Source organism: Elephas maximus, chromosome 18, assembly GCF_024166365.1.
Source record: "Elephas maximus indicus isolate mEleMax1 chromosome 18, mEleMax1 primary haplotype, whole genome shotgun sequence".
NCBI classification, from domain to species: Eukaryota; Metazoa; Chordata; class Mammalia; order Proboscidea; family Elephantidae; genus Elephas; species Elephas maximus.
Genome location: NC_064836.1, coordinates 6612347 through 6638581, shown reverse-complemented (window position 1 = coordinate 6638581; position 26235 = coordinate 6612347). Strand labels below are relative to the sequence as shown.

The following is a 26235-nucleotide window of genomic DNA, read 5'->3' as shown; positions in this document are numbered from 1 at the left end:
GTTCTGAATGTAGGCTTACAGTTTTTTAAAGTACCAGTGCAAAGACTTTCAGTTAATCACAGTTTTACCACTACAAGATGATATTAAAATATATATCTCTTTCCTGCAAATTTTTACTTTTTTGCTTACATACAAAATTAATGACGGGAGCTGAAGTTTTACAAGACTGAATGTATCTTTTGTTCCCAGTGAATTCTGGTAACAGAAATAAAATAAACTTAAAAAAAGAAATGTATCAGTCTCTTTCTTCCCCCAAAAGACTTAGAATGAGATCCAGGGCCTTTCCCCTAAAAACGGATGAGATTTTATTAAGTTGGAGTTTTTTGCTTAATTTTTCTGACTAGGTCTTGGAATTTTTGAGGGCAGTGCTAAATTCTAGAAAATAAATATTTTATATCTCATGACAGATTCCTGAGGAATACAATCCATAGTCTTAGGTGTGTGCTTCACTTATTTTCTTTTTAAGATAAAAATCATAGACGTATAAAAGAATTCCATGTTCCAGTGCAGCGGACCTCTCTTTCCAGTTGATGTATTTCTCACAGTGTGATAGACCTTCTGAGACACTACTTTATCTCTTCTTTTATGACAACTACCCATTTGCAGGAAAAAAAAAATTTTTCCAGCGTCCTTCTTAAACTAATAGCAAGTTTCTAGGTATTTATTTTGTAACATTGAAAGGACAGATTCCGGTAGAAAATACACATTTAAAACACAAAACATCCCGCGTGTAGGAATTGCCACATGCAGCTGCAATCTGAGGCAAACTTGTAGGTGTTTAAAATTGAAAACTTTTTGTGCTGGTATTTTGAAGGAATTTACAGGTAAAACAGACCCATCATGTGGGACTAGTGAATGTGAGAACTATAAATTTTAACTACGCTCTCTAATGAATACCACCGACCAAGTTTCAATAGGAGAAACTGAGGCACAAGCATTCAAGTGACTGATGAGAGAAGTAAAAGCAAGCTTTCTTTCTTTCTGGCACTCATAATTGATGGTTCCCAATTCCCTTTTCTTGCTAATAAGTAGCCTTCATATAAATTAAGAACTGTTGCTTCATTCTAATAGTCACTTCTCTTCATGAGTTAATAAGGGTAAGGTTCTATACAATATAAGGATTAATTGCTAATTGCGTGAACATAATAATAAAAGAATTAAGAGCGTGAACCCAAAGTCAATGAGTTGAATGGAAAGAAATGATGATGTATAGCTCAAGATATTTAAAATCAGTCAAGGGAGTGGAGTTGTAGAAAATCAAACCTAAAGGTAGTATGTGACAAATGTAATAAGCTCATACAGAATCCACCAAAAGCAGTTGTTTTTATTATTTCTTTGGAAAATACCACTATTCTGGAGGTTTCTTCTAGCTCCTAAACAATTTTTAAGACTATGAGGCTTTTCAAAAAATGGGTAACTATAAAAGAGCTCTCTACCAATGTTTTAAATTGAATGGAAACTGTATTTTAATGCGCGCTTCCATATTATGTATATAAACATACAGCACATGAAATGACTTATGTACAATAAAAGACGATGCCTGGATTATATCGTGATAGGTTGATTAATAGCCATTCCTTATAAAAAGCAGTCTAGGCATTTTAGAAATTCAAAGTAAACACACTTCAGTGAAAATCTAGGACAAACTTTCACATGGAAAATAATCACATGCCATACTGTATTTCTCATATCCATGTTGAATTCTGTGAAAATAGCCATTTTATGCTTCCTAGGCAAATATTTAGCACAAATAAATTTGCATGCTTTTATTTTAATCCTATGAATTTTAATATATACATATATAAAATATTTGTTGGTTTTAAAGATGTTTATTTAAGTTTACTGAATTTCACAAACATAATTTTTTGGCCAAAAACATTAAGGAATACATTTCACATATTATACAGAGAAGTATATATGTTGCAAAATTGTAAACACAATGTGAAGACAAGAAGATACGCTCACATGAAATTTTAAATTGGATGACGACGTGAGCTGGAGGAGATACTGTACTAAATGCCTATACACGGAGTCTAGGGTTTCCCAATGTTAATTTAGTTAACCTTCTGGTAGTAACTATGCACTCACACACCACTTCTACATGCCATCTCTAGAAGTGAAGCAGTAAACTATAAGATATATATGAGTAGGACAATGAGGACATCTTGAGGTCATTCTAGAAATATACATGTTGTTCTCACACAGAGCCCACATGCTATTTATGATTTAGAATGTAAATCTCTCAACCTAAGTTAACGCTTCCATTAAGAACTGTGTGTTTTATCCTTCATGAAAACAAAATGGCAAAGCTTCTCAAGAGCATTTAGAGAGCACTAGAAAGTTCTCTCTTTTTCTCTGTCTCACACTCATACATACATGCAAAGACTGCAAAGCTGTTTTTGCTGGATAGAAAAAAAATTAAAATAAGAAAAAGACTGTACAAAACATTTCAGAAAACCACCTTAAATATTTTTCCACAGTATTAAAAATAGAAGTTCCCCACAAACATTGGTCCAACACACTATGTTACTCCACCGTATACCTAGTTTCCTCTCCCTACTTCTAGAAAAATAGAAATAACAGCTAAGAGGGAGGGAGGCTTTCAGTTGCCTCATTTGCGTCTTTTCCTATGCACTTTGGGTTAAAGCTGAATTCGTAGGGCCATTGGCAGAATTTTCTGGTTCCTCGGTGCCACTCGTGGGTTCAGGACCTTCAGCCTCTTTGTTTCCTTCCTGGGTCTTATCCGCGGCACCAAGGGGACTAATAGAATTCACATCCTGCTTTGGTTTGTCCACTTCATTATCAAATTCAACTTTATCTTCTTGTTTGTTGCCTTTCTTTATTTGTCCATTCTGGGCAGGGTAAGTGCTGGCAATGATATCATACAGGAATTGGTATTGCTCCTAGTAAAGGAAAGAAATCATATGAAGAGAGTTTACATAATTAATTTTATGTCAGATAAAATGAGCAAGACTCATCACTGACCTGTGAAACTACTAGATGACATAAAGCTACTCCGATATATTCTGATATAAAGCACATTCTGAATGGCTTAGTCTCCGTACAGCTCTAAAGGAATGACCATAGGGTACTATTCAAAATTTACCTTCTAGCAACACCAGACTAGTGTCAATTTGTCTCATCTGTCATGTGGTTTCTAATGCCATACCTTTACCCATGATGCCACTTTTGCTGTAGTGCTTATCCTCTTGGCTAACACCCACACGTCATTTAAGAATCTGAACAGGAATCACCTGACGATTTAAGTGCCCTTTTCTGTTACTTCACTTTCTACATTACGTAGTGAGTATCTAGAGCCTCTTGATGGCAAGAGCACATAGCAGGCACTCCATACATCTCTTAAATCAATATGTGCAAGCCCAATGTGATACATAATTAAAAACTGCATATATTTTAGTGAGTGATTACATTTATATTGTGAATAATTATTAATTTCCAGACTATCCTCTAATGGTTTCTACCACTCATAGAGAATACATGGTAGAATAATTACAAAAATGCCACACTTATATCCTTTCTGTATCTACACTCTTTGCAATGGGACTTTTAGACCCTTTAACAAGTATGGCGTTGAATCTGGGCTGGCCTTGTGACTTGTTTGGCTTCTAGAATGCAGAGGAAATCTTGTGCCACTTCCAAGCCAGGGCCTCAAGAGGTAGATCTTACACACTTCCATTCTCCCTCTTGAACTTTGGCCACCTTTATGTGAATAAGCTCAGCATCCTGGATGGAAGGGAGGAACATGGCCCAGGCATGGCTGTTGCTATAGCTAAATGCAAGCCAATTGCCAGCCAACAGGCAACTGAGATCAATTTACACAAGCCAGACCCCAGGGGAACCATTAGCTGATGGCAGGCATATGAGTGACCTTGGTGCAAACTGGCTGAGCCTGATTAGACCAGCAGAGCCATACCACTGATCAATATTGAAATACAATGTTTTGGGGTCATCTCTTATTCAACAATATTACTTGACGAGGGATTCCCCAAAACAAAACAAACCCACTACCATCGAGTTGATTCCCACTCATAGAGACCCTATATGAGATGTGGGATTAAAGGTTAGGAAATTCATGAGCATTTTAGGAAACGGATAAAATATTTTTCATAAACTACAACAAGAAATTTCAAGCAAACTCTAGTTAGTTCTCTTATTAATATTGACAACAATTCAATACAAATTACCATGTAAAAAATCAAAGCAAGAAAGAAGAATAGAAAAGAATATTGAAGAAAACTGCCAAAATAAAAATGCAAAACACGTTACAACCAGTGGTGATGTATACTTACAAAGGAGGAGACCATTCCTGGTCTGGCTTTACGCAGAGATTTTACTACTTGAAAAACATCTATCACCTCTTCTGTTTCTGCACTTTCCAAGAGATTTAATAAGGCACAAAATACTCCTGTTTGCTGAGATCCATCCCTACAAATGGAAGAAAAGGGGGAAAAAAGGAACGTAATTCTTCTTTTGGATGAGGAAGTGGTATTTGATTAAAAATTAAAATAGAGAATATTTTCCAAAACACATTTATAATACTGATTTTATTCCAATATCTTTAAAAGTCAAATTACTAAATCCACTTTTGGACAAACTTTTTCTATTTAGAAATACAATAATCCTATAGTTGAAAAATTCTTTGTCTTTGGCTTTAAAAATATACTTTCTTCTCTTTAGTACTGTATGGATTTTAATGCATTTTTATTTACAATGAAATTGTTAGGTCAAATATCTTAATTCCAATTTAATAAATGAAGAAACTGAGACTTAGTGCAGAAAATGACATGGTTAGAAACTGATGGAGCCAGAAATATTAGACTTTATATTACGTAAATTTCTAGACTAAATGTGTTTCTCCTTCACTCTTCTACCTCCCTGCCACTTTCCGCTTATGCTTCCACTTCTGCTTCAGTAAGAAAGTGCCACCTGATGCAATTAGAAATAGGTCAACCAAGTGATTTATCAAACTATGAGAGGTACAAAACGTTACAATAAAGATTCAATTTAAGGAATATGTTAGGAACTGGATATTTTATTCACTGTATCTTAAGAAATGCATGTAGTTTTAAAACCTAAATTCCTCTTCTTCAACTTTTTTCCTACATAAATTTCACCTTTGAGACCTCAAACAAATGCTAAAAGGTGTATTTCTCTAAGAACTTGATTCTAATATATGTAATCCCAAAAGTAATAATAATGAGGCTTTCTCAAAAATTCTAAAAGCATTTTACTAGATTTACCTTTCTCATTTTACTTTAATATTTTTCCTGTAAATGTTTTATATTATGCATCCTTCTTTTAATCTCTTATTGAAGGTGGTATGTATGCATATTACAGTTGATGTTTAAGAGTCTGAATAACAGAAACTAATCAATCAAGTATTATTACTTACATTATTCAAATCTTTGCCTTTTGGGTCAGTTTAGAAAATTAAAAGATAGGTTAAAAATCAAAGTTGCTAACCATTGAGATTTCAGTTAATATGTAATTTAAGATATATTTATTGAAGGCAAAACACCTCTGGACTCTGTAACATCTAATAGAGTGGATGAATTAATAAGGATGTATTAAGTATAATATTCATGCACCTATTAGTCCATATATCCTTTCATTCATTCATTCAGAACACATTACATTCCAGGCTCAATTTCAGGTACTGCAGAATCAAAGATGATATGATATTGAGTATTAAGGAATTCACAATCTAAATTTATTGCACGGTAATACAATGTCTATTACGCTTCTAAAACATTTATGCCAATGGAAGCATAAATGAAAGCATGATTACTCCATAAGAGACTTTCACTGTGGTCAAATTCATAAAGAGAATTTAAGAGGAAGTGTGACCCAGAACAGCAACTTTAGGATGAGTTTTAGAGCATACGTTATCAAACCCCACCCACCTGCAGTGAATGAGGAGAGGCACATTCCTGTGATTCTTATTCCCTTCAGTGGATTTCCTCTTGGGAAGTTTTTGTTTGAGGCTCTGAATCATAGAGATTAATTCTTTGGGTTCTGCAGGAAGTTCTGCTTTCCAGTTATGATACTGATACTGATACACGGTTCTGGTATCTTTCCGCTAAAATCAGAAGTGAAGGGAGAATTAACTCAAGTGAAATTCAGTACATTACATAATCAGATACGTTTTCTTCAAAACTACTTTCATTTAAGTCATTTAAGAAATTAATTCTGAAATATTATCTAGACAGTTGTTTGCTTTCATGGAGTTATTCGTATTAGTTTTGCTACCAGATCGATTACATCACAGATATACACTCCCGAAACTGGTTATATACCTTGCCATGTCTCAGTTCAAATTCACGGAGGGTATAAGCTGAAGATGTGTTTGTGTCTTTCATCTCAATTTCTGTATCTCCATGCGTTTGCTTTCCTTCTCCCCAGTACTGAGCACAGGTTTCCTAGATAAGAAAGAACATGGCTCAACAACTTCTACATGTGTTCTGCTTGGTATTTAAATTATTTGGAGGACTTTTTCCTTCTTCTCTCTTTCTCTTCATTCTTCTCTCTCTCTCTTCTTAAATGAAAATTATCAATTGTATTCTAAAATTGAAGCCCCAAATCAATTTTAAGTATTTTGGGGAATCATTTAACAAGTACATGATGTTTCCTTTTGCAAGTAAGGGAACCTGGGATGACCAAATTGGCCAGGAAACTGCAAGAACACTCTGTCTTGCCTACTGTAGGTCTTTGAGAATTGTCCCTCCCTTCCAGACCCTTATCATCACCCCTTTCGAAATCGATAATTTGAGCTGGTGACTACCATGTCCCCTCCACTGACTCAGGTCCCACTGTAACTCCAGTGGTCCTACAGGAAGGGGATTCCGTCTTCTGGAGTTTTGCCTCTGTATCTTGATGGCCAGCACCATGAGCAGATCTATTTAAATTCACAGAATCTCTGAGCCAAGGGTCAGACCGAAGACTAGGTGAACCACAGAGGCAACCCTACTCTCTGCAAACTCTTCTCCACCAACCACGGACCCACACTTGTTGACACAGATAGGCATCCATGCTCCCAATTCCACTCCGTGTCCTGGGTCTCAAATTTAGAAGAAAAGAAAGATTGCTAGGATTCCGTGCTGGTAATGAGTATGTATTTCTTTTTTTAAAAAAGAAGAATACCTGAACTTGACAGCAATAGGTTTTGTTTTTGGTTGTGTACATGGGTAGAGAGCCAGGGAAAAGAGAGACAGTTACAAAGAAGCAAAATAAACCATGAATCTTATTGCATGTTTATGAAGGTATCTGCTGAATAAGCTTGGACATATGTTAGATACTACGTTAGACACTGAAACTAAGTGAAATCTAAGGTAAAGGAAATTTTAATAATAATTCAAGGTATTAAGGAAGAAACCAAATATATGTCACAGGCACTAAGTAGGGGATCAAATAAGATCTTTGGGTCGCCTCCAACTATAGAATTTAATGGTAATATAAAGAAGAAAGGATTGTTTTAGATAAAACTGTTCAGGAGCTTTGATTTGCAAGAAGAATAGGATCAAAATGGGAAGAGAAAAACTATTTAAGTACATGGAAAGACACAAAATACCTCAGTGAGTACTGATGAGAATGCAAATGGCATGTTAAGACTCAGTCAGTAAGCCTATCTGTCCATAGTGGAGAGTGTGTAAACCAGAAAAATGGGTGAAATGTGCTAAGATATGTGAGGGCCTGATTAGTAAAGGTCTTAAATACCAGACTAAGGAGTTTGGTTTTTATCTTGAATAAAACAAAGGGGAAATGTACCTTTTTAGTAAGGGATGGAAGTGCAACGGTGTAGATAACCTGTGAGCTGAGTGAAGGACTGGAGAGGGGAAACCATGAGCGATTGCCAGAATCCATTCAAGAGAAGATGGAGGCTGACACTTAGATGGACGCAGGAAGAATGTACACATGGAGTTGTGTGACAGAGAGAGAGAAAAGACATGGGCATACAGATCAAGAAAGTAATCCAACAAAGGAGAATGATATTTATGATAGTATGATAGAAAGGCTTTCTTGAAAAAATTCTCAAAAGTACCAACCTGGTCTCCATTCTTCAGCTCTGTCAGCATAACAATAACTTTGACTTTTCTTTGGAATATCATCTGCCAGAAGTCAACAATGGTCTCTTTCAGTGGTCCCTGAGCAGCAATCATCACTTCAGGTTTCCAGTAACTCTTAAAATAATAATAATAATGAGACTCTCTGTTATTATTGCTAACTGAAATGACAGCAGTGAATTCTTAAAACAGCCATTTAGAAATACAGTCACTTAATTTGATACCAGTGCTGGTACATAAAAATGTTAAGATTCTTAGGTCCAAGAAACAATGTGGTATTTACATACAAAACACTTCTTCAGTTAATGGTAATCCCTAGCTAATAAGCTACAATCAAGATTGGAACATATTACCTTGAAAAATTAAAAAATTTCCCTTCTAAAAAAAATATACATATATATTGTTTTCTTTAAAAAGATTTAGTGTAATTGTAAAAAAGAATTGCTTAAGCATTTCAAATTATCTTCATCATGTCTCCGGTTTAATTTCTGTCTTTACATTCTTATGATAGCTTTCGTAATGAACAATTAAACAATGAATAATTAAACTAATATTCTATTACTGTGTGTTCTAGATAAATTAAATCCAACGTACTGTACATGCAGTGTTTATTGATTGTTTGAAGTCCCAGTTTATAAAAAAGTATGTGACAGAGCCACTTAATAAGTCCGATAATCTGAATGAAAAGCTTTGAACTAAACAACATCAAATATCCAAGTTTAGATTTAGATGCCTAAGTACAAACATTTTCAAATATTTGCATTTTCTCAAATTTTGTTTTTTAAATTAATATGGTTAAAGTCATATGTATCATAAAATATAACTAGTAGCATTGTATTATTTTATATCAATTCATTAGGTTCTAATATATTTCAGTCTTTCAATAAGTTAAAACATAACATAAAAAAATTTAGCAAAACTTTCAAGAGTCAATCAACATATAGTCAGGACTAAGCACATTATTCTGTTACGAATCCCTTAATGAGCAGCCATAATAACATACATCTATTTTTTTAAAGGGTTAGATCCTAGACTTTGGAAATGTAAGTACCCACCATTATAAAAGATGCATTAATGTATTTGCTGGTTTCCTCTGAGTCACTGTCATCATCAGATGAGTCATCTGAATCATGTTCACTCTCTTTGCTCATTTCCAGATCGTGTTTAAGTGGCACTCTGTTAAAGTCATCTATGTGAAATAAATTAGTAGTAAGTCTTACTGGAAAAAAATCAAAGCTCTGCTTGATTGTCACATGAAAATTAGGGGGAAGAAAGTAATTCAGAAGTGATGGATTACATTATGTTGATCTATTGATTCATTGATCTACGCAGAATGACACCTTACATGAAATCCAGTACTCACTGATTAACAAAATATTGTTTTAAATCTAAGGAAGAAAAGTCCCTAAAAAGGTGCAGGAAAAACACGAAACATAACTCTATGTTAAAAAACAAATAGATATCAATGATGTTCCATATGATTAGTCCATCTCTGATACATTAAAAAAAAAAAAAAAAAAAGCCTGAGCCAGGCCCCTCTTTGATACAAACATATTAGCTTTCCATGAAATATCACCATTCTGGTTGATAAAAGCTAAAAAAAAAATACTAGCTTAGGTTTTCATTCATCAGGTATATCCTATTAACATTAAATTGATAACTTTCATTATATAAACATCTCAGATAAATTACTGTTTAGTCCAGAAAATTATTTAGTCCATAATTTACTACAGTTTCTTAATTTTTTAATTATAATAACCTGGCTATAGGATCACTATGAATCAGAATCGACTCGATGGCAACGGGTTTGGGTTTTGTTGGCCAGATGATATAACTACACCATCATCAACTTCTTATTTTAAAACATATTCATAAGGAATTCTGCAGAAATTAAGGAGATCAGCCATACGCTGATCTCATTTGATTCAATCATATAATTTATTAGTTTGGGTTATATTTCTTTATGCTAATTCTACTGTATGCCACTAAATAAATTATAGTTGTACCAAATGTGGTCCTAGCAATATGCTTCGACAATAGAATCAAGTCTTCAAAACTGCAACTTTTGATGTGTTAAATTTCAATGATTACTTTTAAAAAAGTATCTATATAAGCCCAAAGCATCAACAGTTATTTTAAAGCGTAGATGAGAAGGCTTTCGGGCGGGAAATTAAGTAAATGGAAGTGAAACTAGAACAGAAAGAGCAAGAATGCTGACACAACGTGAAGAACGTAACCAATGTCACTGATAGATAAGTTTAGAAACTGTGGAATGGAGAGGATTTTGCTGTGCATATTTTCACCAAAAAGAAAATTAAAAAAAGAAAAGAATAAAAAAATTTCAATGATTAACTGAGAGTTTGTAGAATACACCCACTTTCAAACTTCCAGATATAAAGGAAAGAAGAAAACATAAAGAGAACAAAAGTATGTCATGTTTTGTATTTGGAAATTATCCTGGAGTAAACAGCTGAAATACACGAAAGAGGAGAGAGAAATGGAAAGGGAACGTGGCCTTTTTTCTCCCAGCTGCAGAGATTACATCTTCTGACAAATCATGTCTGAAATAATTGGTAGAACTAAAAACAAAACAAACCAACCAAAAAAACACCAAATATAGTCTATCCGTGACTCTAAATTCCCTTGTTACTGGGTTGAAAACATATGTTGCAGGTAAAATTTAAATAGCCTGTTAACCTCTTCCTTGCTATCAACCGAAGATTAAAAACTTGCTTCAAAGATAATTTTCCTCATATTAAACAAATGAAAAAGAGAGCTTAACTTTACCTGATGTAAAAATCAAGTAAAATAAAATACATACATGGAATGACATTAGAATTCCTGTTTTTGCTTTTATTTTCTGCATGATTTCCAGTGTGCTGTGTTCTCCAGCTCCTATATGAAGGAAGCCTCTAAAGGAAAAACGAAAAGAATGGGAAAGTCCGTAATAAACAATTTAAATATTGACTATTTTATTGTGACAGAACATCCCTCCTAATAAAATATTGTGTCAAGTTTTATGAAATTTGCATATACTTCTCATAGGCCACCATTTTAAAGTTTGCCTCTGAGTTTTTCTTTTTAGTCGCTCAGGCTTTTAGTACTTTTGACATGATGACTTTAGACTAAAAACATACAATTATATAATAACAATATACTTCCTATTTAAGAGCTGCTGAATATCAAAGTAATTTTTTGTCACATAATTTTAAAATTATTGATGATGTTATCCATATTTCAAAAAAGCAATTGAAAATTATTTTAAATCATCAGATATAAACTCTCCAGGCATGGCACTCACAGAAGACAGGGGATACGCTAGGCTTCCAATAGTTGATACCTGGTTTATGCCTTCCAGACAGGTTTTCTTCTCACTCCCAGTACCTATGCAGTCAGCAAGATCTACCATTTCTACTGTTGAAGCTCTCAAATTCTTTTACTTTTCTCTCTTCCTGCTTAGCCCAGTCTACTTCAGCAACTTCCCATCACTGTTAAGAAGCTGCCAACCCCCTTAATATAGCATAAAAGGCCCTTGGGGACACACCCCTAACCACCTCTCAGGTTTTATCATCTTCTAGGCCCCTCTTTATATATCGAGCTCGAGCCAAACCAATTCCCTCAATTCTTGGAAAGGGCCACGCTGTCCATTAACTCTTGAATGTCTCACCAGGATTTTTGTTGTTGTTGTTGTTGTCATTGTTTTTCTGCCTGGACTACTCTTTCTCCTTTTGTCATTCTGCTAATTTCTGCTTACCCTTTAGATATCAGTTTACGTCTCACTTTCTTCTGGGAGATCGCCCTGCCAGCAATCCTCCCTTCTCACTTGTCCCTAAATAAATATTTGTCGAGTGGACGAATAAACAGAAAGAGCTCATCACATACAATATATACAATTCAGTAACAACATATGCGTGTGCGCACGCACACGCGTGTGTGTGTGTGTGTGTAAAAAGGGACGGAGGGGAAACAGTTGCTGTTAAGTTGATTCCAACTCCTGGTGACGCCATACATGTCAGAGCAGAACTGTGCGTGCTTCATAGCGATTTCAATGACTGTGATCTTTCAGAAGTAGATTGCCAAGCCTTTCTTTTGAGGTGACTCTGGGGACTTACCACTGGGAGGTGTCAGGCACCAATCTCTGTATCACTCGACCTCATTTAGTTTTAGACTTAGCTGACTGTGTGCTCTTCTTCAGTTGGTTACTTCAACATTGGGAAGAATGATCTATTCAACACCCCAGTCTCTTAATTCCTTAGCTTCATCACCACCTATAACCTTTCCCTTCACTACTCAGCCATTCTACCCTCCACTGTTATCATTTTACCTCTGCAGGTTTTGTTCTAAAAATCTGCATCACCTTTAAAGTCATGATTGCAACCATCACTGTCATTGACAAGTATCCCCTTGCTTTCCAAGTCATATACTCTAGTACCTTCAGTCTAGCAATCTTCAAAATTCCCACAGGTTGCTCATACTACTTTCTCAATGTGCTTCATGTCCTTCCCATTACCAATTCATATGTTATTGTCTACCACTATAATTATTCATTTGCAAACACCCTCAGCTCCTTTGGACTACACTCTCAGTCAGTCACTTTTCAAAATCCTGGATGGGTTTAACCTGATATCTGCATGTACAGAGCCCTGGTGGCACAGTGGTTAAGAGCTCGGCTGCTAACCAAAAGGTCATCAGTTTAAATCCACCAGCCTCTCCTCGGAAACCCTATGGGATAGTTCTACTGTGTCCTATAGGGTTGCTATGAGTCAGAATCCACTCAAAGCCATATACAGCATCTACCCCAAAGAGTTTAATGCTACTGTAGAGAACAAGTCATCCAACTAACTGGTCTTTCCTTATAGTCATGATCATAAACTTCAAATAATCAAACAACAAACAATTTCTGACAGTTCTACTACCTCTGACCAGGGAGCGTGGTTTCCAACTTTTGAGATACCCTTTCCCTTCATCAAACCTTAAGCTCTTCTCGCCCTACTCGCTCCTGTCCCCTTCAACTCTCAACAGATGAAAAATATTTATTTCTCATTATTTCATGAGAAATAAAAGGCAATCATTTAAGAACTGCTTCAACTTCCCATCACTAAATCTACCAACCTACCTCCACCTCTATCCTCAATTTCTGTCTTCCTTTCTGCTTAGATGCAATAAGTGCACTGCTTCTATCAGGGTTATGGCCACTACCTGTGCCCTGGATCCCCTTCTCTCACGTCTTCTTTGTGTCCACTTGCAAATCATTTTGACTCTTGTGCTGAGAATTACACTTGGCACAGAGCAGGGACTCATTCATTTCTGTTCAGTGGAAGAACTTAAAGAAGTTACTATTTCTTATACTGACTATATGTGAATTTAATATGAAAAGTGTCTCTGGTGAATGTTTTTATATGGTTTAATTGGGTTAGTGTATCAAGTAGGGTTAATCTAGCAGTTAAAAGAACAACAAAACAATAATAAAACACTTTGCTACTCAAGGCTACCCTGTGCCTTCTCCCAATATAGCACAGTTCTAATATAGTGAAGGTCTCTGATGGATTGTAATATTTGGTGATCGCATGCTTCATCCCCCTGCCCCCACCTTAGTCCTGCTTAGATCCTAAACATAAATGATTCAGCATCTGATTAAAAGCACATCTGTGGTCTTGTTTCGAAACTTCTAAATCAACCAGTCTGGTAGTTTTCACAAAGGCTCGGTAAACTGGAAATCATAGGTGGAAGACAAAAGTTACAAATTTTTTTAAATGACAGAGAGATTTAGGAATAGCTATGCCAACTGTCTGAAGTCACAGCGAATAACATCTTAAGTTAACTGGCAGAGTAATTGCCTGATAAATAGGTTGGGACACACTTATTCTTCACTGTCTATCAGCTCCAGCTAGTTCAACTTCCTAAGCAGTCATAAGCTTCTCTAATTATTTCCTTTACAAACTGAAACCAGCTGCAGTTTTTAAAGGTGAGGTACTACATTGCCTTTGGCGGGCCAATTTTGTGGCTATATACTATTATTTTGACGTTTTATTTTACACCAGCTTAATGAGGAATGGTTTAAAATGCTAGCTGTAGAATCAATTTCTGAGTTGAGTCTCCGTTAGAACGGTTGGGTCATTTCAGGCATTTCTTAGAAACTCTCTGTGTCTTAGTTTCCTCATCTCTGCCTCACTGGATTATGGTTAGGCCCAAATGCAAGAACTAGGTCAAGTGCATAGCACAGCACCTGAAAAACAGATGATACTCAACAAAAGTTAGCTGTTCTTATTACTGTTGTTCTTACGCTGTTATTACCTGGAATTCAGCCTCTAGTGGAGACGGCTCACTGGGGGGATCTCTTTTCTTCAGGTTATGTAGATATGGATGTAATTCAGACAAGCTCACTTCCGTCTCCCCAAACTGATTGTATTCCACCAAGGCCTGATGGATCAAGATGTACTGTGCCTGTAATTTCAAAGGAAAATACAAATAACTTATGGTCCTATAAATCAAAATTTAAATAAAATATCTATTTTCATAGTTTTTCTCATATTGGGATAATGTATGCTTAAAGAAAATTGACACCTAGAACATTTAAATATTCTGGAGTTGGCTGTCACACGGTTCTCTGGAATATGAAAAAAAAATTAACTTTCAGAAAAAAATAGCTTGCTAAATAAATTAGGTACCTATTAGGCATTGCAGTTTTTATTTCATTCCTAACAATTATATCTGATTTTCTTTTCACTATTGCTGAGTCAGTAAATCACATTACTTACTGATACAGCCATTTCACAGTGTATCTAAGAAAGCAAACTGCCATGGCATAGAATATGCTTTCTAAAATAGTTTTCTAGAAAATTTTTAAGACGAAATTATTTAAATTTAAAAAAAGAGAGTATAGCAAACCCAGGCTGAATAATTCCTAACTATTTATCATAGTTGCATTCATTTTTTTTTTAAAATGGCATGTTTCTGATAAAGTTAAAACTTCTTTAACCAATACTTCTACTGCCCTCAATTTGGCTGTATCCTTCAACTCTGTTTTATTTTTTCACAGTGGAAATAGTTCTTTTTTCTCTGGTAACAATCTGTTTTTACATTTCTACATTAACATTTATGTATCTATAAACATTGCATGTTTTATGTGTTTTCTAAAAAATGACATAAATGGTATCCTGTATGTTCCATGTGGTGACTTTATTCACTCATTGTTTTCATATCTGTCCACCTGGATAGATATATACCTAGTTTATTCTTTTTTCAACTGCTGCTTTTTCTTTTTTTTTTCTAGCATAGCATTCATTGTCCAAAAAGCCTACATTTTATTAACCCATTCCCCTACTGATATATATCTAGGTTGTTTCCAGTGTTTTTTATTCAAACAGTACTAGAATCCGGTGACTATCCTTGCACATGCTTCTAGCTGCACATCTGAAAGGGCTTCTCTTGGGTATGGAAACCCGGTGGTAGGGTGGTTAAGTGCTACAGCTGCTAACTAAAAGGTCAGCAGTTCAAATCCGGCAGGCACTCCTTGGGAATTCTATGGGGCAGTTCTACTCTGTCCTATATGGTCACTAGGAGTCAGAATTGACTCGACAGCAATGGCTTTAGTTTTTCGCTTGGGCACATACATACATGTGGAATGGCTGGGGTGAGTATGGGCATTTTCAGTAATAATGACCGCTTACGATTACTGAATACATGCTCTGTGCCAGGGAATTTCTAAGTGCTTTCCTTGTATTACATTATTTGTCTTGGCCATCCTCTGAGGTAAGTACTATCATTATCTCCATTTTACAGAAGACTTAACTGAGGCACAGAAAGATAAATTATTTTATGAGATACTCCCAAATTGCTTTCTAAATTAAGCATTCTGATTCACACCCCCATTCGCTGTGTGGGAATAGTTATTTCCCCATATCTACTACCAACATTTAATATTTTCAGAAATGTTCCCTGTCTGATGTGTGGAAATGGCATTTCATTCTTTTTAATTGTGGTAAAAATGTATGTCACTAAACGCTCGCAAATTCAACAATTTTTACATGTATAATTCAGTGACATGGAATATATTCATAATGTTGCACAACCATTATCACTATCTTTTCCTCAGTTATTCTACCACCGTTAACAGAAACTCAAAAAAAGAAAACGTTGGTTGACATTTTCTGAGAGGAAATAACTCCCAGACTAATCAATAAGCAATAACTTTCCTTTTTCCCCCTCACTCTTGCCCCTGATACCCACTAATAAGTTTTGGTCTCTTATACATTTGCCTGTTTTGTTTAAGTGGGGTCATACAGTATTTGTCCTTTCGTAACTAACTTATTTCACTTAATGTTTTCAAGGGTCATCCATGTCGTGACACGAATCAGGACTTCATTTCTCTTTCTGGCTGAGTAATAATCCATTGTACGTATGCACCACATTTTGTTTCTCCATTCATTTGATAATGGACATTTAGGCTGTTTCCACCTTTGGGCTATTAGGGATAATGTTACAGTGAGCCCTGTGTGCAAGTTTCTGTTTATGTTCCTGTTTTCAATTATTTTGGGTATATATGCAGGACTAGATTGCTGGTCAGATGGTAGTTCTATGTTCAACTTTTTGAGGAACCGTCAAACTGTGGTATTCCATTATTTTAAAAGTATGTTTTATATTCACCTTTCTGCCACAGTACTTTTAGACACTAATGTGAAATTCTCCTAATTATGATTGGTGGCCTACACATGTTTAGTTTTCATGAAATGAAAAGGAAACCATTGTCACCCACTGTTTGAAGTTGTGAAGAATTTGGGTTACTTTTAAGATCACTATTACCCATGAACAGATTTCCTGCTGAAAACAAAAGTGAGAGTAATCACTAAAGGTTAGAAGGTACCTCCACTTGAACCATCAGGCATCTCTGTCGCCGGAGCTTAACTACATAACCATAAATATCCACTTTGTTCTCCGCTTCCAGGCCCTCTAGCATGGCGTCAATTCCGATGTAGGTGCCTGTGCGTCCGACACCAGCACTGACAAAAACCAAAATAGCAGTGAAGGCGTGACGGTGACAGGGAAGAGAAACAAGAAAATAGTCAAAGAAGAAGTAGAGAAAAGACTGTTCATCCAAATAGCACTTTCCACAGAGTAGGATGTCCCTAGCACCCGGTGGCGGAAGGATTTGAATAGCCCCAGCTTGCCACTGGCGTTCTTTTTTTACCTGCAGTGCACCACGATGGGGCCACTGAAGAAGTTGCTGAAAGCGTTCACTCTCCTTCGCAGCTTGAGGAGCAGGTGAGGATCTTCAGGAACCCCATGGTCGGGCCAGCTGATGAACTGAATGTGGGTCACCTCTCTGCCAGTGGCTTTTTCTTTTTTCTAGTCAAGATACAATATTTCCTTTGAGATATCTATATATATTTTTTCCCCGAAAGCAAACTACTATCTGACATAACTAAGTGGCAGGGGGACCAGTACAAAAATACGCCTGCTGCAGAGGTAAAGCACTCCAAAGAATTCTTATTTCTTCAGCCATCCTGTATTTTTTTTTCCAACTCTGATGGTATTTTCCTTTCTAATTAATAATTAGTAGTTGAGATATCATGCAGGATTGGCATGCCCTAACCAGATAAGACCTGCTGGCACAGTGGTTAAGACATCAGGCTGCCAACCAAAAGGTCAGCAGTTCAAATCTACCAGCCAATCCTTGGAAACTCTATTGAGACAGTTCTCCTCTGTCCTACAGGGTCTGCTATGAGTCAGAATCAACTCCATGGCAACGGGTTTGGGTTTTTTAACCAGTAAGACATAGATAAGTTTAGGTGAAATTCTTACAAACTCCCATGCTGCCAAGTCAAAAAGCAAAACCTACAAGCAAACCAAAAAGTGGAGTGGAAGGTGTGCAAGTGTGTGTGTGTGTGTGTGTGTGTGTGTAAAGATATAAAGGAAAAGGTCATTCTCAGAGCTGTTTGAAATACTCTTGCTTGGCAGGCCAGCAAACAGGACTGTTGGTCATGTGAGGAAAGTCTAGTTATTTGATGAATGCTATATTTCTTAGGCTCTCTCATATTAGAATCATCAATTCAGAAATGTAGAGAGAGAACTGAGGTTAGTCAGTCCCAAATTACAGCTCAAGTTTGTCTCAGTTTCACAGTAGCCACCAGACGATGCATAAGTCGTAATTCTCTGATCAGGTATGAAGAAGAAGTGCCTACATCTAGATGACAGGAGAAACAAAACACTTTAAAAATAAAGAAAAAAGAAAAAAAGGTTGGTTGTAATTTTCTGATAGGAAATAACTGAGTTCATTAAGAATAGTAACCCCAGACTAATCAGTGTAATGTTGATGGCATCAGCCTCTACATATCCACCCATTTCTATGGATTGGGAGCCCCCATGGCTAAGTCAGACACCTATTTAGCCATGAACTTGGTGGGATTGTTCCACAGCCCCTCCATGGGCAATTTCTTATTGTTAGGTGCCGTTGAGCTGGTTCCAACTCATACGGGTGACCTTATGTACAACACAACATCTGCATTAAAAAAAAAAAAAACTAAACCCAGTGCCGTCGAGTCAATTCCGACTCATAGCAACCCTATAGGACAGAGTAGAACTGCCCCATAGAGTTTCCAAGGAGCGCCTGGTGGATTCGAACTGCCAACCCTTTGGTTAGCAGCCATAGCACTTAACCACTATGCCACGAGGGTTTCTGCCATGTGCATAGTAGTTACTAATTCCACAGAAGCCTTAGAAGCCCTTAGGAGAAATACAAATTTTTTTTTTTTTTTGCATAGAGAATTTACCTGGACCATATAGAAATAAAATTTAGATTACTGAAAGCCCTCCAACAATTGGAATTTAGAGAAATTTTCAACCTCCTTTATAAACACTGGCATTTTTTAACAATTCTGTTAAGATGTGTTTCAAATACCGTAAAATTAACCCATGTAAAGTATACAGTTTTTCGTTATATTTACACAGTTGTAGAACCATCACCACTATCTAATTATAGAACATTTTCATCACCCTAAAGAAGAAACTTACACCCATTGGCAATCATCCCCATTCCTGCCCCACCACCTCAGTCCTAAGCAATCATTAATCAACCTTCTGTCTCTGTAGATGTGCCTATTCTGGACTTTTTTTATATAATTGGAATCAGACAACATGTGTGGAGACCTCCATTTTAACTATTATTTAAGGTCACATTGACCTCCTTCTTTTCTGTGCTAAACATATCTCTACTACATATTACAACTTTTTACTTCTTAAAACTCCAAAAAACTAAACCTGTTGCTTTTATGTTGATTAGACTCATGGCAACCACATGTGTTACAAAGTAGAACTGGGGTGTATAGTTATAACTGGATACTTCTTAAAACACACACACAAAAAAACCCCAAACCTTTTGCCCTCAAATTGATTCCAACTCATGGTGATCCCAAGTGTAACAGAAATAAAACTGAGCTCCATAAGGTAACCTTTATGGAAGCAAAAAATGTCAGGCCTTTCTTCAGCAGTGCCACTGGGTGGGTTGGATTCACCAGCATTTCTATTAGTCATCAAGTGCAAACCACTTGTACCACACAGGGACCTTATGCCACTTGTATACATATTCTTTCCATAATACTACTAAACTCATTAAGAATAGTATTTGTTCATTAATTCAATAATGTAATCATTTATTCAACACATTTAATGAACTCCTCTATTTTCATTATACTTCATGGGCCAGAGAAGAATAAATACTTTCAATTTGACTTGGAAAATCACTTCTTTGACCAATGACTTAGTACGACTCTGTTGGCTTGTGTTATTCTAATTCAACTGTTTCTCCTGAAGGTCATTAAAAATAGTTTCCCTGATACTTTTTAATTTCTCACTTTCATATTCCATTACAGTATGTTCAGAAAAAAACATAGCAAAACAAAATTATGTCATAAAATAGACTCACATTTGTAATGCTCAATTTCTGAATGATGTAATCTGGGCATCTTTTGTGTTCGTTGATCTTCACAACCACATCTCCATAAGTCTTGGTACCTTGTTCCGTTGATGGCCAGTATTCTGCACACTTGTTCTGTATTTTTAAAAAATCATTAATGGTTCTTATTTTTCATTTAAACAAAGTTGTTTCATTAAATATTCTTTTTAAAAAACAAAACTTTATTTATTTGAAATTCTGAAAACATTGATGTATTCTCCTTTATTCACATGTACACCTTAAGCTATGATGCTTGAAATGTATTCCATTTCCCATTCATGTCTCCTGAAGGAATTCCTTCATCCTACTTAGCAGAAGGGCTATATTCCCAGGCTTAGCTGCATGTTACAGAACATGTACTCGCTGATTATCAAAAAGGGATAAACTGCATGTGATTCGTTTCAGGAAGGAGAATGGGAGACTTTCAAACTTCCTAAAGTCACATTGCATGAGTTAACCATCTATCTGCCCGAGGTTATTTTGCTTTCAAGCATTCACAAGCACTTGTGAAGTTAGTACCTAAATGTAGACTGAATTTAGAACAATACTGAAAAGAAACAGGAGTCAAATAGTAAAGTCTGGCAGTTATGCAAAAGCGTTGAGATTTCATGCACATATGTATTTAGATAGGTACAAATATCATTTTTCTACATTTACGAAAAATGTAAAGCAAGTGTTACAATGACTAAAATAGAGAACTACCTGTTTTAGTTGTCAAACACATATCCATGCTTTTTAAAATGCAACTCAACACTTTGTTTTCCGGACCCTGACAATGTGTATCTACCCCTTGAATCTGCTGGGTCCTTACCCTGTTTCCTTCTTCACATCGAGTGACCATCACAATAACCGTGGCTTTCTGTTCCCAGATCATCCTCCAGAAATCATCAACAGTTTCATCCCTGGGTCCTAGGAAGTGAACACATGCAAGCTAATAAGAAATATTTCTTACAAGTGATATAACGCAATTAAAAAAAAAAAAAAAGGAATAGCAGACTGTCAAATAAATTACCTTGTGCAGCAATGTATTTTCTGGGTTCTTTGAAACCCTGTTCAAAACACATACAGAAAGGCACGTCATTTACTGATCACTCAGTTACTCATCAATGTGCAAAACTGTGTGTCCGTGCAGTCGCTTTGGATCCGCCATTTCTCGGCTGTGGATTTTCCAGGGCATTTTAAAATTATAAGCAGGTGTTAATGTATGATCAGGCACATAGCTGTGTCAACAAGTTAGCATTTGGAAACAATATTCCTAACTTTTGTGTCTTCCCTATATGCCCAAAACAATTTTAAAAATTATAATTTGTTTTCATCTGGGATGTGCAACAATTTACTGTAGTAACCCAGACATTCCTGTATTTTATTCCTGCCACTGCTCACAGCACCATCTGCCAGAATTTAATCTTCCCCACCACCATGTAGTTACTTTTGGAATTTTTACTCAATTTCTTTCAATAAATCACTCTGGGATTACCCCACATTTCCACCTCTTAACTCTTGCTGGAATATCCTGCCTATTCCCTCAAGCCCCGCCCCTTTTTGCTGCCATTCCAGATAAGAGACACAATGACTCTCATTTCATTCCTCAAGATGTCTGATTTCTCCACTCCTATTAGTCAAGGCAAAGAAGGAATACAGAAGCAGCTAAGAGTGTGCTAATTTCTTCCCAAATTACCTCATCCTCCTTAAATTCACCTCAGCAATCAAAGAAGCTCTTCAGGGAGAAATAACTTGCCATTAGATGAAATTTAGTCACATGGGCCACAAAATGTAAGATAAATGTCAGTAACTTCATGATACAGTATCATTCCTACAGTCATTTATTCAACAAGTATTTGTTGAGTGGTTACAGTATGTCAAGTACCTATCTAAAGGCTGGGGACAATGCATTCTTGAAGCTCCTTGTTATCTCAGAGAAACACGAGTGGAACCAGACACCAAAATCATTAGTCTATATTGAATAGAATATGAAGTTTTTTTTCCCCCCAGAGATTATCTAAATTCTTAAAAAATCTCTCACATAACCAGGTCTGCTCTCAATTACTTTGAAGAAAAAAAATTATTTGGGAAAGACACAATAAATGAAAATGAACTTGATTTATGCTAATTTGGAGGCTTGCTGGGGTCACCTGACAGAAACCATTAAAATAGAGGTAAAATTATAACACAGTAATTGTATTTCCAAAGACTGGGGCCTCACATTTGCAAGTTTTGGATGTCATTGTAAACACGTCTTTTGAGGTCACGTAAAAACGGAAGAGAGTAAGAGATTACATTGTGGGTATCATGAATATGTGTTAAGGGAAGAGAAATTTGTTGCTGGGAATAAAATTTCCAGGGACAGCATTAAGCTGTGATAAAGAAATTGTTGAATTTCAAGCAAAGGTGATGGGAAGCACTGGCTTTAGGTTGTGGTCTCCAGAGGGAGAAGGCTTGGGAAAAAATCCTGCCTCTGCTCATACTAGCAAAATGCAGAGCACCTCCTAGGGTTGTTGTGAGATGTAATTGAATTAATATACATAAAGCACTTAAAATGTGACTGATACATAGTAAGAACAGAATAAATTTTATTATTATTGTCATGAGACCCACCAGCATCATTGATGCCAAGAGTTTTGCTCTGGAAAGTCATTAGGTATCTCAAAAAGGAATTTATTAATGACTAAAACACAGATTGAGCCCTGGTGCTGAAGTGGTTAAGAGCCCAGGTTGCTAACCAAAAGGTCAGTTCAAGTCCACGAGTCGCCCCTTGGAAACCCTGTGGGCAGTTTTACCCTGTCCTATAGGGTCACTATGAGTCAGAATTGACTCGATGGCAACAGTTTTTTTTAAGACGCAGATACCGAAGATGCATGCTCCATGACTAATGCAAGTAAAATTCCCGAATCACTCTGTAATTTCTGTTAACTGTGTAAGTTAACAAATAAAATATTATAATTTGAAATGTGGCCATTTCATCCACTCTGCTAAAAGTTTCTGTATTCCAGTAGGCTAAACTAATGAAAATCAACTAAATTACGATTGCTTTTTCTTCAAGAAAAACTTGGTAATTATTTCATAAACCAGCATATATGGTAGCATGCGATATATCTTGTCAACTGTTTGGTTGTCTAAAACAAGTTTTTGACAGAACAATCTTTTGGCAAGGCTATATGGAAATAAGCACACTCATGAGTTGTTGTTAACTGCCATCAAGTCGCCTCCAACTCATGGCGAACCTGTGTGTGCGGAGTAGAACGGATCCACAGGGTTTTCAAGGCTGTGACCTTTCAGAAACAGACTGCCAGCCCTGCCTTCAGGGGCACCTCTGGGTGAGTTCGAACTGCCAAGCTTTCAGCTCGCAGCCTATTTAACCGTGTGCACCACCAAGCAATTCCTTCAAGCGTTGCTGATGGAATATAAACTGGTTCAATGCCTGTGGAGGACAATTTGGAAACATCTTTTAAAATTACAAATGCAAATGCCCTTTGACCCTGCAAATTTCTCTTTTAGGAATTTATCCTCCAGATATACTGAAACCCATTGTGAAATATGAATCGTGATTATTTCTTGTACCATGGTAATACATTTCATCAATATTTTCTAATACTAAAATTAGAAATCACACTTAATTTACTGATCACTAATATAGGAACTGGAGCCCTGGTTGGGCAGCAGATAAAGAGCTCAGCTGCTAACAAAAGGTCGGCAGTTCGAATCTACCAGCCACTCCTTGGAACCTCTACGAGTGCAATGAGTCAGAATTAACTCGACGGTAAGGGTTTCTTTTTCTTTCTTTCTTTCTTTTTTTTTAATATAGGAACTAGTTAAATTCAAATTACTGACAAAGTACTATAAGAATATAAAGAAAAGGAAAGATGTAGAAAAAGCTGTATGTTCAGAGTCAGCAAACTATGGCCTAAAGACCAAATCCAACGTTACCTGATTTTGTAAATATTTTTTTGGAACACAGCCACATTTTGAATTGTCTAGGAAAGCTTGGCAGTTCAACTATAGGGATGAGTAGTTGTAACAGAGATGGTGTGACCTGCAAAGCCAAAAGTATTTGCTATCTAGCTCTTGCCAGAAAATGCGGGCCAGCCCCTGCTCTTAATAGTGATAGTATATATCTCTAAGATGTATATTTTCAGTGGATAAAGCACAATATAGAACAATGTGGGGATTATGTTGCTATTTTTGTACAAAGAGGAAGGGAAATTATAAATGTTAGTGCTTTCTTGTGGATTGTATGAAGAAATTCTTGCTGCATAAACCAGAACTAACATAGAAGCCTCTTCCGGTAAGTGGAAACACTGAGAAAATGGAGGATTCGGCGGGAGGAATTTTTTTTTCGGTCTATATTTTTAATACTAGTTTAAATTTTTTAAATCGCGTGATGCATTACTTATTTAAAAATTAAGAAATAACAAATTTTAAAATATTTTGAATGAATCAGCCATGTACAGATACATACACTTTTGGATAAATACGAAGAACAGATGATCTGTGTCAGCCAAGAACATCACAGTAAAGATAATTAGCCAGAGCCTGCAGTCCTGACCTGTACAATGAGCACAGCGCAGATGGCTGGGGCAAGTGTGGGGCTCTTGTGATAAATACATGTACAGAGCATCTAGTCTAATATCCAGCATACAATAGGACACCAGAATATGTTAATTATTAGCATTATTTTGATAGTAAAGGAAAATCCCAGATTACACTTAGTACCAGTAGACAAATGATATGTAACTATTCATGTAAATGCTAGAGATTTTGTGGTTTATATATGTTAACATTATGGACTTACTTCAAAGTATTTCTGATAATATTTCAAGTCTTTTCCAAAGACAAATATGGAAATGAATGGAACGCATAGATAAAAGAAAAATGAAAATCAGTGAAAGAAACGATGCGTTTTCACTCACATCAATGTAGCTGGCATTTATATAGTTTGACCCTACGTCTCCATTTATCTCAGAGAGTTCAACACGGTTATAATCATCTGTTTAAAGAAAAGAAAAATCAGTGAAATACTAAATAACTGAGTAGCCTCAACATATGGTACCTCAATTCTCAGGAAGTACTTACAAGGAAGAATGTCGACATAGCGGTTTTTGTTCTGGTTAAAGGACTTTCGAGCGTCCTTGATAGAAAATTTGCTGAACACCCGTGGTATGCTCTGAAACACACAAAGATCCTTTGGTCACAGCAAATTCAGGGAAAATAGTTTCTTGCCAGTTACCATTCGAGCAAATGAAACATTGTGCAATATATTTCCTTTATACTGATGCACAAGTTGCATATGGTAATTAAAATTAACATTGTTAGGAATTATGAAAAATAAAAACTTTGTTTTCCTTAAAAATTAATGATGGATTACATGGAGAACAAAACCCATAACTGAGAGTAAATTTAGAATTAGTTGCTGTGCCACTTTAAAATTCATTAAAAAAAAAAAAAGTTGGATGATTATCGAAAGTACAAGTTCAAATCAGTCAAGTGTGATAATTATAAATACAATAAAGCATTGTATGAAAATGTTTACTAGCTGTATGACTAAGAGTTTGTCAACCTCTATGAGTCTCTTTTCTGGTCTGTAAAGATCTGCTTTGACTCTGTTGTAGTATTGTGTGAGATAAATTATAAAGGAAAATGGTTATACACTTGTGTTTAAAATGAAATTATCTTGAAAATTAAAATAGCATTCCTCACCATAATGCATGAGAATGCACATACCTGAAATTCAGCCAGAAAGAGTCTTCCTTCATCAGCAATCTTTCTCTTGTAAGTTTCCAACAGAGTATCTGCATGGATCGGCTCCACGTTCATCAGTTGTCTTTCATCGTCTTTAAACATATTAAAGATTCAGGACTAGTGTTATGTCTATCCTTAAAATGTTCATACAAATTTTATTACATTTATATCCTGGATTCATTCCTTAGTCTTCTTTCCTTCCCAGACACAGTCCACCTGGGAAAACTCACTCTCATATAAACATTCACCCATAAATCAATGGCTTAGAAGTCTCATACCGCAGCCTTCTTGTGGGATTTATGTTCATCTTTCCCACGGACTCTCAGACTTTCCTCACACTTAACGCATTTGAAAACAAAAACAACAACCATTGCCGTCGAGTCAATTCCAACTCATCTGTTTCTCAAAATCAAAGTGTTCAAAATAGAACTCACTCTCTTTTATCTAGAATTTCCTATCTCGGTAAAC

General features: G+C 36.1%; 1 protein-coding gene across 11 annotated transcripts in view; it reads right to left on the bottom strand.

The window, feature by feature from the left end:
• Positions 1-1304: 1304 nt before the first annotated feature.
• PTPRC (protein tyrosine phosphatase receptor type C) overlaps positions 1305-26235 on the bottom strand; it is a 137409-nt gene continuing 112478 nt past the window's right edge. For all 11 annotated transcript variants that reach the window (XM_049857680.1, XM_049857679.1, XM_049857683.1 and 8 more), the window contains 16 exons: positions 25750-25859; positions 25102-25192; positions 24939-25015; positions 21044-21080; positions 20843-20940; positions 20002-20127; positions 17269-17426; positions 16945-17080; positions 14376-14525; positions 10903-10993; positions 9137-9270; positions 8064-8198; positions 6318-6440; positions 5925-6100; positions 4311-4446; positions 1305-2903 (listed from right to left, as the gene is read on the bottom strand). In XM_049857680.1, the coding sequence (XP_049713637.1) occupies positions 2628-2903; positions 4311-4446; positions 5925-6100; positions 6318-6440; positions 8064-8198; positions 9137-9270; positions 10903-10993; positions 14376-14525; positions 16945-17080; positions 17269-17426; positions 20002-20127; positions 20843-20940; positions 21044-21080; positions 24939-25015; positions 25102-25192; positions 25750-25859 (2054 nt within the window). In that variant the 3' untranslated portion in view covers positions 1305-2627. The remainder of the gene's footprint in view (positions 2904-4310; positions 4447-5924; positions 6101-6317; positions 6441-8063; positions 8199-9136; positions 9271-10902; positions 10994-14375; positions 14526-16944; positions 17081-17268; positions 17427-20001; positions 20128-20842; positions 20941-21043; positions 21081-24938; positions 25016-25101; positions 25193-25749; positions 25860-26235) is intronic.